This window comes from Urocitellus parryii, chromosome 10 (assembly GCF_045843805.1).
Source record: "Urocitellus parryii isolate mUroPar1 chromosome 10, mUroPar1.hap1, whole genome shotgun sequence".
Lineage (NCBI taxonomy): Eukaryota > Metazoa > Chordata > Mammalia > Rodentia > Sciuridae > Urocitellus > Urocitellus parryii.
The window spans coordinates 85379961-85400286 of NC_135540.1; the positions used below are offsets into that span (position 1 = coordinate 85379961).

General features: G+C 35.5%; 1 protein-coding gene across 1 annotated transcript in view; it reads left to right on the forward strand.

Annotated features, from left to right (window-relative positions):
- Nucleotides 1-16626, forward strand: part of LOC144257180 (broad substrate specificity ATP-binding cassette transporter ABCG2-like) — a 30511-nt gene extending 13885 nt beyond the window's left edge. The window contains exons 6-13 of the mRNA XM_077803133.1: nucleotides 80-153; nucleotides 4436-4518; nucleotides 8867-8953; nucleotides 10063-10184; nucleotides 11672-11820; nucleotides 13837-13926; nucleotides 15340-15425; nucleotides 16462-16626. Of these exons, the coding sequence (XP_077659259.1) occupies nucleotides 80-153; nucleotides 4436-4518; nucleotides 8867-8953; nucleotides 10063-10184; nucleotides 11672-11820; nucleotides 13837-13926; nucleotides 15340-15425; nucleotides 16462-16609 (839 nt within the window). The 3' untranslated portion in view covers nucleotides 16610-16626. The remainder of the gene's footprint in view (nucleotides 1-79; nucleotides 154-4435; nucleotides 4519-8866; nucleotides 8954-10062; nucleotides 10185-11671; nucleotides 11821-13836; nucleotides 13927-15339; nucleotides 15426-16461) is intronic.
- The last annotated feature ends 3700 nt before the right edge of the window (nucleotides 16627-20326 follow it).

Consider the following 20326-nt stretch of genomic DNA (forward strand, 5'->3'; position numbering starts at 1 on the left):
TCACCCGTCTCACACTGTGTGAGTCCTCTTTACTTTTGAAGACCATTGGGTTGAGTTTTTGGAGTGCTTTCTTTTGCAGGTTATCCCTGTGAGCTGTACAACAGCCCTGCAGTCTTCTTTCTGGAGATCATTAATGGAGAATTTTCTGCTATGGTATTAAACAGAGAGGAAGAAGGGCATGAAGGTACATCAGTCTCAGATTTACAGTTTTTGCCTAATCAATTTGGCTGAGGTTTTGTGATATGGAAAGATATTCTAACAGGGCTTTGTGAATTTGCATTAATGTTGTGTTCTGATACCAGTCAGCAGAAAGACTTTGCTACCTGTCAGTGCTATGGTTTTTGTTTGTTTGTTTGTTTGTTTTAAGAGTGATCGTTTATATGCTACTTTTGATTTTATGGGGGGGTTTCCATTTAAAAATAAATATGCTCATTGTTATAGTACTTATAAATGAGAAACAGTTTTTTATGCATTAACATGTAGAATTAAAGGACCAGATTTTTATATTAACATTATCACTCTGTATGAAGATATTTATTTTAATAGTTATGTTCAAAGTTGGGAGGAAAAGGTCAGTGAGTTTCCTGTATCTGTAATTACAATCATAGTAGTAGCCAGCTCATTCACCTGTGTATTCCTAATGTGAAATGTGGCAATAAAGCTAGTAATTTTTATATTCAAGCTCTAAAATCAAATTGTTATTGAAGAAAGGAGTCATAGAAAAATGGATTAAATAACTTGTTGTCTGATAGTAGTGTTTTTGTTCTTTATTCATTTTTTCTTTGAAAGTCAGCAAGACTGAAGAGCTTTCCAAGGGGAAAATACCAGTCATAGAAACATTAGCTGAGTTTTACCTCAACTCCTCCATCTACAGAGAAACGAAAGCTGAGTTAGATCAACTCTCAGGTGGTCAGAAGAAGAGGAGCTCAGCCTTCAAGGAGACCACCTATATCACCTCCTTCTATCATCAGCTCAGATGGATTGTCTGGCGTTTTTTCAAGAACTTGCTAAGTGATCCTGAAGAAAACATATTTCAGGTGACCGGAGACTCTTTTAATTATGCTGTGAAATACCCCTGTAGAATTAACATGGTTTTGATATGATCTACTTTAGGAATTGGTTTATTCTCTTCCATTCACTTATTATTCTTGCTTCATTTGGTATGTAATCATGGCCAATAGAACAACAACAAAAAAAAATCACAAGTTTTACTTATGGGAAAGTTTCTTAGTGATTCTTGGATTACCTCACCCAGAATTTTTGTTGATTTAGACAAATTATAATGGATAATATTGAGTAGAAAAAAAATTTCCTCAAAAAAAATAAAGACAATGTGTCTCAGATATGTATGGGTATTGCATAGCTATCCACTTTCATTTGCAGAGTCATTCACAGGATCATGTGTTGCATTTTGGGAACTCACAAAGCAGTACACAAAATGAGTAAAAATAAACATTTCTGGTCTCATGCAATTCATTTGTTATGAGGGTAGAGACATGATAATTAATATATCAGATTGCAGAAAGGTCTATACAGAAAATTTAATCACCAAAGGAGGGAGAAGAGGGACGGGAGACAAAAGGCAGTAGGGGCAAGAGGGTTGTTTTGCCCTTGAAATGTGGCAGTGAGCGAACATGATGTTAATGAATACAGTTGAGAGTTGTCTAGGCTGACCATTGTCTGGGCTGCCCACTGTCTGGTGGAGGATCCTGTATGCAAAGTGCTGTTCCTTATAATTCACCTTCTTATTCAGAGATTTTAAACTTTAGAAAGCACTAGATACCTCAAAGGGTTTGCATTTTATGCACAGATAGTAACCAGACTTAACAAGTCTATTCACTGTCAGGTTAACCCTCTTAACTAGGATGATATAATATAATTTTCTTCTTTGGCTAGCTCTGTGGTCATTGTTGATTATCACTTCTCAAGGTTTTTCATTGTTTTTATCCCCTGTGTCATACAAAGCTTTTCTAACTTCCAGTTCATTTTCTGTCATTTGTAAGGAAATCAGTTTAGCTGATTGTTTGCGGTTGAACACCAAGCCTGGAGACACTAGGCCTCTGTCTGCATCTTAAGGAGGCCTAGGACCAAATGCACATTATCAATCATTGATTTTCAGTTAAGTATTGAAAGATGGCCTTTGTTGGCTCTAATGAAGTACTACTGACTATTTAACGTTAACCATCATAATGTTCATATTTAATTATTGCCTGCATCTGTATTTGAGTCAGATTGTCAATTTCTGCAAATATTTGTTGTGCTTTTGATCAGTCATTTCTCTCAGACCATGGACAGTTTTATGTCCTACCAATCAAAGGTAAAGTTTTACTGTTTCAGAGCAAATTTGATGTCATTTGGAAGCATGTCAGATGACTTAGATCTATCAACCTGCATTATATATTTTTGAACAATGTGATGTAATACATTCATTCTTTCATATGATTTATGTATCATGTTTCTTACTTGCTTCTCAAAGTAGTAGTTCTGGACAGAGTATGATTAGGACATAGCTACTTGCAAATACACCAGGATTGTGCATTGGGTCCTAGGTGTCCTTAAGATGCAAACAGAAGCCCAGTGCCTCCAGGCTTGGTGTTCAGCCTTCTGGTCTCATCAGTGAACTCAGTTCTGCAAAAGGAAGTCCAGCAATATTCAGAGAATAGTAGTCTCTAGAATAAGGGGAGAACTCTTAGAGATCCCTGAGTTTAGTGGGACAAATCTCAACAGTTTTGTAAATGCTGGAATGTTTGTGTAGGAAGAGGCAAACTCTTTTGTGGAAAGCGCCAAATAGTTAATATTTTAGGCTTTTCAGGTCCATATAGTCCTTGTCTCAGGTAGTTACCTCTCACATTAGAGTGAAAGCAGCCTTAGGTCATACATAAAAAAATGAACCTGGCTATGTTCTCCTAAAACTTTGATTCATGGATCATGAATTTCATATAAATCTCCTATCAAAAGGCATAGTATTTTTATGATTTTTTTACTTTATAAAGCTGTTATTAGTTTGTGGGCAGAAGAAAAAAAACAGTAGTTGGCCCCATTTGACCTGTGGAGCATAGTTTAATGATCCTTGTGGTTTAGGATTCTTAAACTGGAGTGTTCTTTTTGCCTAAGTTTTGAAGATAGATTTGTTAAAATGTTAAGATAGATTTGTTTTATGGCTTCCTTCTTATAAGACCCTATCTGTAACCTGATAAATATGTTTTGATTTAAACTAGTTATTTATACAGTTCAGACTTGACCTCTAGCCAGCAGTTGTATTTGGAAGTTCTTAGAATAAATGAATTATCTATATAAAATTATTTAGAGTTTATTCAGTGTGCTAAAGTTTTTCTGATTAAATCAATTTTGAAGACATTGTTATCAATCTGTCTGAGAATCATTGTTTCTATTAATATATTGAACATCTATAGATTTTTTTTTTAGTGAAAGCTATAGACATCCCTCAGAACATATCCTTGAGAAATGTTGTTTCAACCTATTTGAACAAAGACTGAGTAACATTTTGGGAGAACTCCTTTTTCATCTTTGTGTTTAAAACAAACCAGATGCACAAAGTTCAGATATATGGACATTATCACTACTAATGCTTAGTTTTCTTTTTGTTTTAATGTAAGACAGAATAATATGTGTAACCTCATAATAGTGTGCATGATATTGTCATGCAATTCTTTGTTTTGTTAAATGTTTGAAAACTATAGGAAACATCCTAATACTTATTGGTAGTATAAGATGTCAAGTTGGAATGAAAAAAAAAACTAAGAATATGGAGTGTTGAAACTGAAAAAATTGAATATTCTTAAAAGTTATTCTGTATGAAAGTAAAGACTCTTGTTTACCTGTTTATATTGCACATTGGTAGAACCATCAGCATTTATTTGGAAGTCTTTCCAGATTAGGGTCCTCACAAACTATTCTTTACAGATCATGCTTCATTTTTTTAAACTTTATTTTCCTTTATGCCATAAATGTCCTTCACTGATTATTTCACATTTTAATACTGTTATAGTATTGAGTTTCATTTGTTCCCAAATGACTTCCCCAGATCCCTGCATGTCTGTTAACTTTAGTAGCATTTGTGGGTTTAGTACCTGAATTGAACTGGACCCTTAACTCACAGTGCCTGGTGGACACTGAGAGTAATTTTAGCTTGTCCAGTAGTCTACTTGTTGTCCTGCCAATTCCCTGAAGAAAAGATACCTTAATTTGCCATCTAATTTAGATAGCATTTTCATAACATATACTGCTTAGTGACTCTGGCCACACCATTAAAGTGTTCATTGAAATGGAGAGATGTGATTTTATATATATATATATATATATATATATATATATATATATATATATATATCTCATATAATAATAAATGACATGAAAAATCTTAACTCTAATTGAAATCCTTACCCTTTTTATGTTCATTTTTCTTTTTGAAAAGATAACTGTGGCAGTCATTCTGGGAGTGGTCATAGGTGCATTTTTCCTGGCACTAAAACATGATTGTACTGACATCTACCATAGGTAGGTAAATTTGGATCTTGATTTTGATAAAATTCCATTACATTATTCAAGCTTGTAGACATCCATTCAAGAATTTGGATTTATGATAAGTATGATGCAAAACTCAGGAAAGAGTCAATATTCTTTTTTACACATATATACATATGTGTGGTAAATTATATGCAAGCTGAAGTTTACCCTTTCAGCCATTTTTATATGTACAGTTCAGTGGCATCACATACATTTATACTGAGCATCCATCACTGCTATCCACCTCCAGACCTTTCTTTCATATTCTGAAATGCAATCTTCATACCATTGAATAGTAAGTCTCCATACCCACCTCTCCCAACCCTTGGCAACCATCTTTGACTTTCTCTGTTGCAGTCATATAATATTTTTTTTTGCATATGACTGGCTTATTTCCCTTAGCATAATGTTCTCAAGGTTCATCCATACTGTAGTATATGTTGGAATTTGTTTTTTAAGGCCAACTAATTGTCCACTATATTGTTTATGCATCCATTCATGAAAGTCTGTGTCATTGACCCCTTTTTGGGGTCCGTATTACTCAGTATTGTGAGTAATACTGCGATTAGTAGAATTATCTCTGTGAGTCTCTGCTTTCACCTCAATGGGGTATATTGAATGGCTGGGTGATAAGGACTTTCTGTTAAGATTTCCAAGACCTGCCATGCTGTCCTCCACTGCAGCTGCACCATTTTCCATTGTTCCAGCAGCAGGCAAGGGTCCCAGTTTCTCCACATCCCCACCAGAACTTGTTCATTTTTATTTTTGTAAATAATAGAGATCTATTGGATTTTTGGTGAATATCTTGTGAAGTCTTTTGCCTTTTCAAAAATTTAATTGTTTTATTTTTTCATTATTGTTGATTGGAGTTCTTTATATTTATGAATTTCTGATCCTTTATCAGTTACTTAATTTGTGAATAGTTTCTCCTATCTTTTGGGTTATCTATTCACTCTGTTGGTAATGTGTTTGACACATAAATGTTTCTATTTTTGATGTAATCAAGATTGTTCTTGTTGTTACTAGTGAGTCAATTTCTTTGAATTTTTGTTTGTTTGTTTGTTTGTTTGGAACATAGGAGTGTCAGATAAGAGGACAGAACACAGTTTTTCCTGTTGTGTGGAGCACTCATATTACTTGTTGTGATTGTTGCCTAGTTTCAACTGTAATGTGTCCTTTAATTTCTCCTCATGATGAGAGATTTAACTGGCTGTGTCATGTCCTGAACATAGGTGCTCAGCAACATCCCAGACCCAGGGTCCTCCTCATAGTTCATGTATGGAGAACCATATGTGGCTACCTGATGGGATGGCTGCTTGTCATCCAGAGCCTAAGGTTACCTCTAAACAGCCAAAGGGGCTGTATGGTCTTATCCCCATTTTATTATAGAGGGTGATTGTAAAAGCTTGTGTCGAGTCTGTTTTGATACATGGAGAAGGCTGGCTATTTTCTAAACTAAGAATGAGCATTGTTTAGATTTACACTATCCCCCAAACTCTCATGTGTTGAAGGGTTCCCCAATGCAGGAGTGTTCAGAGGTGAGGCTTTTGGGTAGTGATAGAATCATGAAGGCACATTTCTCCCCAGTGGATTTATCAATTGATAGTTAGAAAGACTCGTGGGTGTGGGACCTAGTTGGAAGTAGCAGGTCACTGGGGGCATGCCCTGGTGGAAGGTTGATCTTTTCCCTGGCCCCTCCTCCTCTCTCTTTCTCTCTGCTTCCTGGCTGCAATGAGCTGAGCAGCTTTCCTCCAGCATCACTTCTGCCATAATATTCTGCTTTAACCCCAACCAAAGGAGCCAGCCAAGGGTGGACTGAAACCTCTGAAACTGTATATCAGTGTAAATTTTTTTTCCCTGTAAATTGTTTATGTCAGAGCCAGGTACTGCCTATAATCCCACCTACTTGGGAAGTGGAGTCAGAACAGCCTCAGCAGCTTAGCAAGATCCTGTCTCAAGACAAAAAATAAGGACTGGGGCTGGAGCTGAGTGGTAAAGTGCCCTTGGGTTCAACCCCCGGTTCCAAAAAACATTGTTTATGCTAAGCATCTTGGTCAATTTCTTGAGATTATTTTTGAAGAATTTAGACATCAACCGTATTTTAATTTGTCCTTTTGACTTACCTTTGTTCACATTTTCTGTGGACATTTGGTTATGTAAAAGTAGCCTGTGTGTGTGGCTTACCTAATCCCTCCTAGGGTGATCAGTGATTTATTCTTTTGATTAGAAAACAGTAGTTTTGCATCATTTTGGAAACTATGTCCTTAAAGCACTCTCCAGCAGTGACTATCAGTCCTTTATCATTTGAAATTGCTAGGGAGGCCAAAGGTTTTGTTCTTCTTTGGGATCAAGTACTATCCTTGCACTTTCTCTAACCTGTATAACTAAGAACTGGCTTTGAATTCTATGTAGAGTGTGAGCACCTTTGATTTAATAGCTTTATAAGGTTATAGTTATGGCTAAGCAAATTTGAAAAATGTATTTTAAAATGATTCCACTAGTCCCAATTCTAGATATTTATGGAAATTATTTGAAATCAGTTTGTGAAAAAGGTGTCATCAGTCCTATGTTCATTGCAGCACTATTCACAATAGTCAAGTTAAGGAATCAAAGTGCCTGTCAGCAGATGAATGGGAAAAAAAATGTAGTATGTATACATAATGGAATACTGTTCAGCCCTGAAAAATGAAATTTTGTCATTTGTGACAACATGGATGGAAGTGGAGAATATTATGGAAAGTAAATTAATCCAGGCTCAGAAAGACAAATAATACATATTCTCACTTATACATACATTCGAGAACAATTAAATCATTCTTAGAAGCATAGAATAGAATAGTAAACGGTGGTTGCCAGAATCTGAGGGATGGGCAGAATGAGGAGATTATGATCAAAGGGTACAAAGTCTCAGATTGAAGAGACACATATTTTTTTTTTATTTTTTGAGATACATTGCTCATTGCTGTGAAGATGCTAAATAATAATATATCTTTCAAAATTGCTTGGATTAAATTTCAAATGTTTTCACCATGAAAAATGATAAATATTTGAGGTGGTAGAGATCACCTGAATTACCTTGACTTCATTATTTAACATATTTATGAATAGTATCATTACTTTGTACCATATATGCATAAGTATATTTTGATTTATTTGAAATTAAAAATTAAAATCAATCAGATGAATACTAGATATGACAAATGTGAGTTACTATCTTATAAAGAATTAGAATGAATTGGTTCTGTAATAATAAAAAGTAATATAAAATAAATCATATTATGTATCTGAATGAATTTCATTGTCTTTTTTCTCAGAGTTATTAACACTATAATATCATTAGCTATATTGAACTGAATCTTTGCTATATCCTATGCATCTCAAATTAGCTTATAAGTTTACATAAGGTAAATTTTTGGACTCAGAGTTATGTAGTTGATTATCTACTAGGCATGGCTGTTTCCTATTTATTTTAATTATCATATTAACATTTACATGTTTACACATTTACAGGTACTATTATTTCATCATTCTTTAGGCATTAGGAAAATATATGGAGTGTCTCTGGACTCCTGTTTTTCCTTTAATATAGCTGGAATTGTTCACTTGAATTTATATTAAAAATATTTTTTTCTCTTGTTTTTTATGTCACTTAATTGATGTACTACATTATCTTTTTTTTTTCAAAATGTTTCAATTAAAAATCATTTATATCAGTTAAGTTGGTTTGAAGAGAAGCTTGTTCTTATTTCCAGGAGGTTGGTATATAATCATAAAAATTATATATTTTTTAAAAAAAAAAAACACAATTCTTTTACTGAGAAGGTACACAGAATTTTTTTTTCTTCTTAAATTATATCTCTTTGATTTATTTTTGAAGACCTTGTAGGAAGGTGGCTGTCCTGGTCAAGGATTACTGTCGGGCCTTGCTGATGTGTGTGCTGTCTGTGTGTCTGAAGGAACGGAGTGTGGGTTCCTTCTAACATCTGGCATTTTTCTTCCACATGTCTCACCATTTTCTTGACTCAACTTTAAAATCAAACTGGCTAATTAAATTTTTAACCATCTGAGGAGTTTATTAAATTTGCTGTTTCTCTGTTTATATTTTAGGAATGGTGCCAAGCATTCATTCCTAAAATATAAACAGAGAAACACTGAATTCAAGGTGATGGTATTTCTTTGACCAGATAGCTCAGGCTGCCATAACAAAATACTAAAGACTCTATTTTAAAGAAAAATGTTATATAATTTGTGGAAGGAGATCCTATGAGTTGAAAGCTGATCTAATAGCTTTGAATTGACTGAGGATTTTGTTTGTTTGTTTGTTTTTCTGTCCTGGCAGAGCCCGGGCACTCTGTACACTGACTATCTTCCAGAGTTTGGCCGGCCTGTTAGGAGGAAAGAGTGTTGAACTGGAGAAGCTCTTTAGGTGAGTAGGTTTCTATTTCGGGTGTGGATCTATAATTGGGCCAAAGGTGTGACCCAGAGGATTACCAGTATTTTTCTTTTATTTCTTGGTTTGTTTAGTTGACAAATATAAACTGTATGTATTTATCATTGTGTAACATGAGCTTTTGAAATATGTATGCAGGTTATCACAATTAATTGAAAACAAGCAGTCAAGAGTGAAATAGAAAATCAAGAGCTTGTGGGGCCTGTCACCAAAGGAAAACAAAGTTTCAGAATTAGGTGTGGTCATTAGTTTGCAGTGCTGCAGAGAAAGCCAGCAATAAAGAGCTGAAAAGTATCTTTAGGTTTTTTGGAAATAGCAGGCCACCATAACCCTTGCAAGAAAAGTTTGAAGTTCTTGGTAGAGAGTTAAGTTGTAGGATTAGCAATTGGAGGTGGGAGTACAGTTGGCCTTAGTGGATGAAGGAATGAAAAGATCAAGAGGGCAGTCTTACACTAAAAAGCAGACTGGGTTGTTTCTTCTGCTTTCAAAGATGGAAGATATTTTACCCTATTTATATGCCAAGGACTGGAATTATCAGAAAGGGAAGGAATGAAGATACTGGTGGAAGAGTTTGGAATTTCAGGAGAAAGATATCAGGAAGAAGAAAGATGAGAGTTTGGTAGCTGATGGGTGTATTGCTTGGTGATCGTTGGAGGGAGAAGTCATTTTCTTTTTCTAACATGAGAGTAGCAGAAGTATAAAAAGTTTAGGGATCATAAGTTGCTTTGAGGCCTTGAAGAATAACAGTGTCATCTTTTACAGGGTCAGAATTGGAGTGAAGAAAATCTTCTGTTACTGCTAAGATTAGCCCTTTTGGTACTACTAAGAGGGGGTCAGCCTGAGAGGAGAAGCAGGGTATCTGAGAAGAGTGAGGAGATGCAGACTCTGTGTCCCACCTCCAGGAGGCTATACCTGCAATGGAGAAGGGATGGGGGCAGGGTGGGAGGGTCAGCCTGGAGCCCGTGGGCAGCTGGTGGCAGACCTGGTGGCAGACCTGGTGGCAGCAGGAACCTGGACAGCAGCGTCTCCACTGGGCTGTGCTTTAGACTAATCTGGGATGCGTGGTGTGTGTTTTTGTTTTGTAGACAAGAGCTTATTAGTGGATGGTATGAAGTGTCATCTTACTTCTTTGGAAAACTGGTATCTGAATTACTACCCAGGAGTTTGCTGCCAATTATATGTACTTGTGTAGCATACTTCTTGATAGGTAAGTAACAATACAAAGAGAATGTGTCTTTAGTTTTGCTTATGTGTTAAAACCAATTTCTTTTGCAAGCATGTTTATGGTTCCTACAACTAGAAGTACACACTTCCCACCACTAGGGAAGTGTGTATCCATTGTGCATGCTCAACAATAGCCATTCAGTTGAGTATTGTTGTCAAGTCTTTCCCAAGTGAAGCTTCTTGTTTTTGATTTTGGTGCCATGCTGGGTATCAATCCAATGGCTTCATGGATGATAGACAAATGCTCTATCTCTGAGATACATCCCCAGCTGTTTTAAAAATTTTTGTCTTGATCAGGGTCTTTCTAAGCTTCTCAGACTTATCTGAAAATTTAGATCATCTTGCTTCAGTCCACTGAAGAACTGGGATTGCACACATGCCTCATGCTCTACTCAACAGAACTTTCAATATTTACAAAACTTCATTTTACCAAGATGCCATGTATCATGAAGAAACAGAAATAATTTATAAAAAACTCAACACTATGCTGAGGAGCTGTGATAGTTATTGCCTATCTATCTATATTGTTTCTCTTTGTCTCTCAACATGTGACTATATACAGATAAAATTTAGATTAGTATGTATTATTGATAAGGTCTACAGAGATATATAGAAAAGTAAAGAATCTGTGTATACATGTCTTCTTTCCCTATACCCTTAATAATGAGAAAAAGATGGTTACTTTGGGGTTTGATCATTGTTGCATTGTTCTCAGACTTTACCGCAGGGTCATTGCTTCTGAATTTCTATATGTTTCTCTCTTTCTCACATACACTGGAAATATCTATTTATGATAACACACTATAGTATAAGAACCAAAAACTTCCAGTTTACAAATAAGAGGTGTATTATAAGGAATTGATCATGGTATCTAGGCCCCAGACTCCTGATCAGTGTTCTTATAGCTGTTCCAAATCTTTAAACTATATAATGAATGTTTGCTTGGTACACTTTTTAAAGTATACTTATCTTATTCCATTCTCTATCACAGAGCCATGTGATGGTTTGTCTGGGAGACTTAGGTATGGAGATTCCTTTCTTTCCCCCAGGCATTAAAACCACTGAAGTTGTGAAACCTGATCCCTGTTTCTTCAGTAATGCAGTGACAGCAAATAGTGAGCAATGTGGTGATATCTGAGTATAGGAGAAGGCAGTATAATTTGACCAGTTGTGTTGCCTGTGCCTCTCCATCTAAGTAGTTCTGAAGTTTGTCCTAATTCCACATAGGAAAACAGAGGTGCTATACGGAAAAGTGCTTTGGAAGTAAATGTACAAAAGAAATCTGTGTGGTAACTTCATGCAATTATATATAGGTGAAAATTAAAATTGCTGGCCCATGGTAGTTGGATGTGGGTAACTTTCTTCATTCAGGTATTAATTGCTCTGAATATTAGCATTATTTGCATGGTAAATGATCCTGAATACATATTGACCTAGGCAGCAGTGCTAAACCCTTCTTTTCTTTCTAAGGATTGAAACTGGAAGCAGAAGCTTTCTCAATCATGATGCTTACTGTTTTGATGGTGTACTATTCAACTGCTTCCCTGCTACTGGCTATAGGTTCACATCAACGTTTGTTCATAGCAGCAGTTTTAAGTACCTATTATCTGTTAATGCTGGTGAGTATGAACTGTACTTCTCTCAGAAGGAAATTTCCCCTTCTTTCTTCCTTGTACCTTTACCTGTCATTTAAAACCTACTTTGAGTATTCTATACATGGGACTTGGTCGCTTCCAGGAGGTCTAGATGAGGTATATTCTAGAGAATTTACCAGCTTTCCTTCTCAACTTTATCCAAGCTTATTTTGCTAGTGTTCTAATGTCGTTAGTATGAACATGTCTTTAGTGATGAGCTTTTAAAAGACATTTCTTGATAGTATTGAATAAGACCTTGAACTTTAGAAATCAGAGTAATGAGATCAGTAGACTCTCTACCTGCTTTTCATGCTGGAGTTAGAGAACTCCCAGCTGTTTAACCAGTGGAGACAGTTTCATTGGATGCATTGAAACTCCAAGGTGAATGTGAAGCTCCTTGAGAAGTGTAATAGTGTGTGGCATGGGGAGGGGTGTCTTACCTGGGTCCTGTATTTTGAAAAGGAGTGTTTTAAGAATACTGGAAAATTCCAAAGTCCATAGTACTAGGTGATTCCCTTTTTGTATTCCTAAGAATCTCTATATCAAGTATTTCTGCTTATCTTTTCTTTATAATAGTTACTTAATTCTAATCTCACATGGCCCTAAAGTTTGTAATCACATAGATGAATTAACAGATAAACAGAACAAGTTCCCCTGTTTTTTTTTTTTTTTGTGTGTGTGTGTGTGTATGTGTGGTGCTGGGGATTGAACTCAAGGCTTTGTGCACATGAGGCAAACACCCTACCCACTGAGCTATATCCCCAACATAGTTCTTACATTTTTGTTCCATGACATGGACTAAATAGGAGCGCTTAACCAATTAATGCACTTGTCATCTCTGCTACAATAGATGTCTTTCAGTGATACATAATCAGCATAAGTTCTTGTCAAAGTGTAAATCTTTCATTTCTGAATTTGTCAACTACAATGTATCTCATTCAGAAAGTGATGTCTTGTTTATATTTCATCTAATAAATAAAATATCCTTTAATAAATACAGATGAATTGTTTGATTTATGGGATGTTTTGACTAAATATTGTGTAAAGGATCTTGGTAGAACCTTAAAACCATAGTCATGAAACCACATATTACTCAGAGATGGTATGTGTTATATGAAGCACTTGGTTAGGTCAAATCTAAATGTGGGCAGACATACAACATTGTCATTATGTTGTTATCCTAGTGGTACCAAGTACCACCTAAATTGTACCATTTAGGACAAGTGTTATGTGAACCTCATAGCTGTTCCTTGTATTTTGAGAAGTTGTTCCTAGTATCTCTATTGTAATATTGATTTCTGATAGCTTTAAATGGAAGTATTGGCCATATTTTCTGCTGTACTTCATCATATTATTGTGTTTATCAGTTCTAGGCTTTGGGTAATCTGAAGCCTGCATTCTGAACCTCAAATTATTCTTAATGTCATTTTTCAGTCATTATGCCATAAAATATGTATTGTCAACTACTTATATAGCATTTATGTTATAGTATCATTAAGGAATATGGAAAGTATTTGAAATATATAGGAAGTAATATTAAAGTAAAAAAAGGAAGTACATGATTTACATGCAAATACTACACCATTTTAAAAATAAGGTATTTGAATACCTGAAGATTTTGGTATCTGTGAACTGAGGTTCTGGAAACAATCCCCCTCAGGTACCAAGGAATGACTATTTCTTAAACTTCCATTGTGTGCAGTTACAGAGAATGTTGAGGACATAGTCTTAATAATTTTAGATCATCCAAATAGTATATATTATACAGATTATAGGAAATGGTCCTTCCTTTAAAATAATAAACCACCTTAGATACACAGAGGTGTATACACATTCAAACGATGAAGATTTTTTTTAGAGTAACTGGAATGAATATGAAGAGAGTTGATCCTAGTGGAAATGTTTGGAAAGTTGTAGAGTTGAAAGTTGAAAAGGGTATTATCTAGAATTCTTCATAAAATCACAAGTTGGGTTCTGATTCATGGTCTTTGCTTTTTATAGGGTTTATTGGGTATATTGCTGACTTTCACTCCTCTTCCACCTTGGCTATCATGGCTTGAGTACTTCAGTATCCCTCACTATGGCTATTTGGTAAGTTATCTTATTCTCTTACAGTACATGTGTTTCCAAGCTATGAGAAAAGCAAAATAAAGCCTGACCAGCTCATTTCCCCAGCCATGAGCTGTGAATGTCTGTGATTTTGGAGTCTCCTTTCAAGAGCAATTAATGAAACTCTCCTATTAGCCTCAGCACAAGTTCCTGGAGTCACATGGGGTTTTCCCCAGTCACCCCATTGTTTGAGGAAGAGGAAAGTCATAGATAAATCTCATAGTAAAATGTGAAAATAAAAGTTGATGATAAACATGTAGTGTTTTAGTTAAATAAGGAAGTAAATGAGAGGATGAGAGACTAGAATTTATAGTTTATATCAAAAGGAAAACTAGAACAGAACGAAAATCATATAATACTCAAAACCATATTGTCTTTCATGAGCTATTCAACTCCAAAATAACCTGTGTCAAAATAGAATGATTACATTTTCAACTATCATAACTAAAATGGATTGGAAAAAATAAATAAGAGAAGATTGCTATTATAAATCAGCAATATTCTTTGAGCTCTATTATGTAAGGAAAATAAAAAGAGACACAGAGACAAGATACAGAGGCAGAATAGCAGAATAGCCAAGCTGTCAGCTTCATTTATTTATATCAATAAGTTTCATTAGATCATTGGCATCAGTAGTACATTATTGCTCATTGTGTCATTAGGCAGCTTACAGAGTAAGTAACATTATGCAGCTTATTCCTCACTTACATGCTATAGTTGCAATATGTAATGTTAAGAGGTTTGTGTAGCTCTCAAGTGTCCGTTGTTTAAATTTACTGTTATATTGACAGGTTCAAGTGCAATGGAGCTTGGTGAAACATTGTAGTTGTCTAACAAGAGAGTTTTGTTTATTCTCAGGAGCTGTGAGCCTGAGGTCAAGGTTGAGGCTGATAAGACTCTAGCACAGATCCTCCTTATGCAGAGCATTCCTACAGCAGATAGGCATCCCATGTCTTTGCACAGAAATTTTCCTAGCAGCCAGGCATTCTGTGTCTTTGCACAGAAACTTCCTAGCCACCAAGCATGCCACAGTTATGAAGCCATCAGAGATTCCAAACCCAATCACAGAACCATTTTACTGTTATATCATTTTAATTATAGTGTTCAAACTATAAAATTGGGAGAGAAGGAAGTAACCACAGTCTAATCTAACCAGAGTTCTCCTTTCTTATCCAATGGGAGCCAGCATCTCAACCCTAGTCTACTTTATTTCCAGGGAAAATTGGGTACTTTGCTGTGGCAAAGACTGGCAAGAAAGAGAATATTTTTTAGAAATAATCATAAACATTAAACTTGAGGGCATAATTGTGATAATCCCTTGACACTATTTACCCTGCCCCCTTGTGATAATCCCTTGAAACTATTTATCTTACCCTTCTCCCCCTTGTGTTTTAGGCTTTGCAACACAATGAATTTTTGGGACGAAACTACTGTCCAGAACTCAATACAACAGAAATCAGTAGCTGTTCCAATTATGTAATGTAAGTTTGCATTCAGTGTCACATTGGGTTTGTTTACTATCATAGTATGATATGGAAAGGTCCCTGGTCTTAGAGCTGGTAAGGATCCTTTCAAGGTCAATAAGACTTTCTAAGCCTAAGTTTTCTAACTTGTAAAGTGAGTTGTTGTGCACTAATGTATGTGAACATGTTGTGTAACTCTTGTTCTCTTAACAGTAAAATATTATCGAATGTGAAAAAATGAGTTCTTTTTCAAAACATTTGAATTTGTAATAGACTATTTTCATGGTTTACTAAGGGCTTATAGTCTGTGAACCTCTGGATTGGCTACTGGTAAGCCTTGCCCAGGTGCTTTTCTCACCTCTGACAGAGGCACTCCATTCTGCTCTCCTCCAGCTTCTACTTAAGGTTTGAGCCTGATCCTAGACCTGCTGGTATCTTCCTGTCACTGACTATCTGCAATACTCATTATAATATTGGTGTGAGAGCTGACAGAACAGAATTCTGTTCACAAGCCCTTTTCCTCCCTGGTTCTGGTTTTAGAATTCTTAGCCTATTTTTTGGATGACTATCTTGTGATGTAAGCAGAATTTAAGGAGCTTTGATCATATAAACAGGGGACAGAGTTGTCATCATAAAAACTGAGGTTTTCTCATGAGGAGAAAATGAATTTACTTGATCAGTATTTCCTTTGAAGAGAGCAGCATTATAGATTTGAAAACAGATGAATCTGAGAAGCCTAGGAAATTGGTTCATAGTGTGAATCTGTAAACTTGGCCAAGTAAGTTAAGCCTGCATCATCTCCTTTTTGAAATATGCATAATAGTTATATTCCTTTAGATTGTTTTACGAATTAACTAAGCTGTCAGGCACAGGTTGCTTAATATATCTAGCAAAATTTGAAGTACTCAGTGACTGTTAGCTATTACTTATGAAATGACAGATACTGAATATTTAGATGACCTGTAGACTTCTTTAACAAAGGAATAGCAACTATATTTAGTACAATTTGAAAGATGTTAGGAATATAGTCATATATTTTTGTGTTGAATTTCAGATGTACTGGTGAAGAATTCTTGACAAACCAAGGCATCGATCTCTCACCTTGGAGTTTATGGAAGAATCATGTGGCTTTGGCTTTTATGATGATAATTTTCCTCACAATTGCCTACCTAAAATTGTTATTTCTTAAAAGAAGTAATTAAAATCACCTTTAATATACTATGAGTTACTCTTACATTAATAAGAAGCACCTTAAATAATTTCACGTATCCAGTGAAGACTTTTTTGTTGTGTATGATTGCCAACATGCTGTTGAAGTGTTTTCAATAGAAAAAATTTTCAGAAAAATCACAACTAACAGAACTATAAATGAAAGAATCCAAGCCCCAAACTAGTATATATAAGTTCCTCTTATTATACAATAATTATGGGGAGAAATTCAGTTGAATTTATCAGTCTGAAAAAAGAGAAATGAATTCTAGAAACTCTTGACTAGTTATAATATCTCTGACTGATTAGTTTTCTCATTTTTCAACCTCAATACATAGGTTAGTAGCCCTTCTATTTTAATAGTTTATGAACTATGTCCTGCCATTACTTAATAAATAACAAATATGTTAAAATATTAATGCTATATTGGAAAAATGAAATCTAAATTAGATTGAAAAAACAGTGATATCTCTAGGGTAAAAAATTCATGATGATAACAAAATATGTCTATGATAATCTTATTAAGGTTGGTGGAACTTACTGATACTTCTAGTGGGGGTCTCAAATCTCAGTAGTCTTTACTATGGGTTTGAGATTTAGTTATACAGAAAGCCAGGCCGAGGATATGGTTCTTGTGAATTTCTGGGATATTCTGGCTCGAAATCACTTCACTCCCCAGATGTCTTGGTGGCATATATGTGGTTGCTTCAGAATCTCCTGAGAGCTCTGTTAAGACACCCATGTCTGGTCCTGCCTGTCTCAACACAGCAGCACCTACGAACCTGCCTCCATGAAGAATTTGCCAGGGCTAAATTTGGTCATTTCCAAGGTCCTTCCAAGTTTAAAAACTTTAGACTTATAGTCTAATGACTGTTGTATCTGGGCCCACACAGGATCCCCCCCACTTGTACACCTCGTTTATTTCTATACTCTGTGTTCATCCTCACCTTTACCAGAAATGGGAAAGTATTTGCCAGTAATACTGAAATATTTTTAATCCTTTCTTTGATTGAAGGGTATGTAATAAAAAGTACAGTTCAGTGAATTACCAAAAATGAAGACATGTGTGCAACCCCAGTTCAGGTCAAGAAGGTAAAACATGGCCAGCACTCAGGAGGCCCATGTGCCCTTTTCCCAACCACTACTTCCTCTTTTCTCCATGGGTTGTTTTTGAAATGACACTTGTGTATTCATCTCTGTTGCTGTTATCAGAACATCACTACAGCTCAGGTTTGTTTTTGTGTGCACCGGTACATAGTTAAGTCTCCTTCCCACATTTTTTGGTATACTTTTAATTTTCAAGTAATCTAAGATTTATAGAAAAGTTGAAAAGATAGTGTAGGAAGTTCTCATGTGCCCTTTACCCAGATTCACTTAATATTAATATTTTATATGATTCATATAAAACAAGGTATAGTGATGAGGCTAACAATTTACATCAATGCATTGCTGTTAATTCAACTGCACACTCTGTCCGGATTTCACCACTTTTCTACCATCATTGTTTCACTGTTCTGGGCTACAGTTCAGGAGGTCACAGTCCATCCAGCTACCCTTCCTAAAAGCAAAATACTTACAGGAATCAAGCAATTTGGGGGCCAGTCAACAGAGATCCCCAGTTACTGGTGATCTTGTATATCATTTTAGCCCTTCAGAGCTTCCTGCAATGTTGTTACAACATGTGTCTGGACAAAGATTTGTATTTTTATTTTTTTATTTTATTTTATTTTATTTTATTTTTTTAACATTTTTTTTATTGTTGGTTGTTCAAAACATCACATCATCACATCTTTCTTGATATATCATATTTCACAATTTGATTCAAAAGGGTTATGAACTTCCATTTTTACCCCGTATACAGATTGCTGAATCACATCAGTTACATCAGTTACATTTCCATTGATTTACACATTGCCATTCTAGTGTCTGATGAATTCTGTTCTCTATCCTGTCCTCTACTATCCCCCCTCCCCTCCCCTCCCCTCCCCTCTTCTCTCTCGACCACCTCTACTGTAAAACATTTATTCCACTTGTATTATTCTTCCCTTACCCCTCACTTCCTCTTGTATGTAATTTTGTATAACCCTGAGGATCACCTTCCCTTTCCCTGCAATTTCCCTTCTCTCTCCCTTTCCCTCCCACCTCTCATCCCTATTTAATGTTAATCTTCTTCTCCTGCTCTTCATCCCTACTCTGTCCTTAGTTACTCCCCTTATATCAAAGAAGTCATTTGGCATTTGTTTTTTAAGGATTGGCTAGCTTCACTTAGCATAATCTGCTCTAATGCCATCCATTTCCCTCCAAATTCTATGATTTTGTTGTTTCTTAATGCAGAGTAATACTCCATTGTGTATAAATGCCACATTTTGAACTTTAAGGAAAATATTTTTCTTCTTATGATTTGACTAAGGCATCATTTCAAAACTTATACAGTTTTCCTGGTTATTATGTGAATATCAGGTGAATAAATGTTTACTGTGTTTTGTACAGTTCTGGCCATTCCTACCTCACTGTGTACGTGCTTTCATATTACATACATCTATAACTTACCCTCACACTAGACTAATCAGAACAAGGCAAATTATCAAAATTATAATACCAACTTTCAAAATATGAATTTAATAAGAATATATACTAGTATGTTTATCCAACTTTTGTATTATATTTGTCTTTTTACTTATATTTTGTTTTGTTTATTTTTGGTTATACTGGAGATTGAATCAAGTGATGGTCTACCACTGAGCTCATTCTTTCAAGACAGCTTTTAGCAGGATCCTTCCATTTTCTTGGGTGACCCGAATTCCCAATGGTTATTCTGTTTGACAGATTCATAGTGAAAGCAGGCTTATAGTCAAGTTTTCCATCCTGTGGGTGAAGTAAAGATTCACTGGCTAATACTATCATTTCAATGAGATGCCATTTTCTTCATAGTGCTCTGTGTATTAAAAGTTAATTGTTTTAACTAAGTCTTGGGTTTAGCTTTTCTCCAATAGTATTAAATATTTTCTATAGTCAATACCATAATCAACACGTCATAAAATAAATATATGTATATATTTATTTTCATAAAACATCTATTTTTTTTCATAAAATACACACACACACACACATATATATACATATGGTATGAAAAACTCCAAAACCTTATGTAGAGGTTTCTCAAGATGGCAGAACACATGAGGTCATTTTCCTGACTGCTCCATGGTGTGAAATCAAGAAAGCAGATAGGCAGCTTCTCAGCAATGTGAGTGAAAAAAAAGGGGGCGGGGAGGGCTTTACTGAGATTTAATATTGGACATTCAAAACAGGTTAGGGACTCAGAAGTTTGGATATAATAAAATGAGATATAAATCCCCAGTGCCATTGCTGGGGTTGTAGTGACTGACATCGGAGGCAATAGCCAGAGATGTCCCTCCAAGAGCAACTTGGAGGGATAAGGGAATTATTTTATTTTTAGAAGGCCTGAGGCATGTTTTGATATGGAGAGATCAGAGATCAAAGGTATTGCCCAACTAAATTGAAAGGCATGCTACATAATTTCTTTCTGTGGGGAAGAAGATGAATCTCTCCTGCTGCTTGTGGAGGCCAGAGGAAGGAACCATTTTGCAGCCATTGTGCAGGGGCTGGCAGCTGAGGGAACTTGTTCCTAGCAAATTCATACTGCATGACATAGAGTGTATGTAAGTGACCAGGAGAAAGTAAAAAATGGA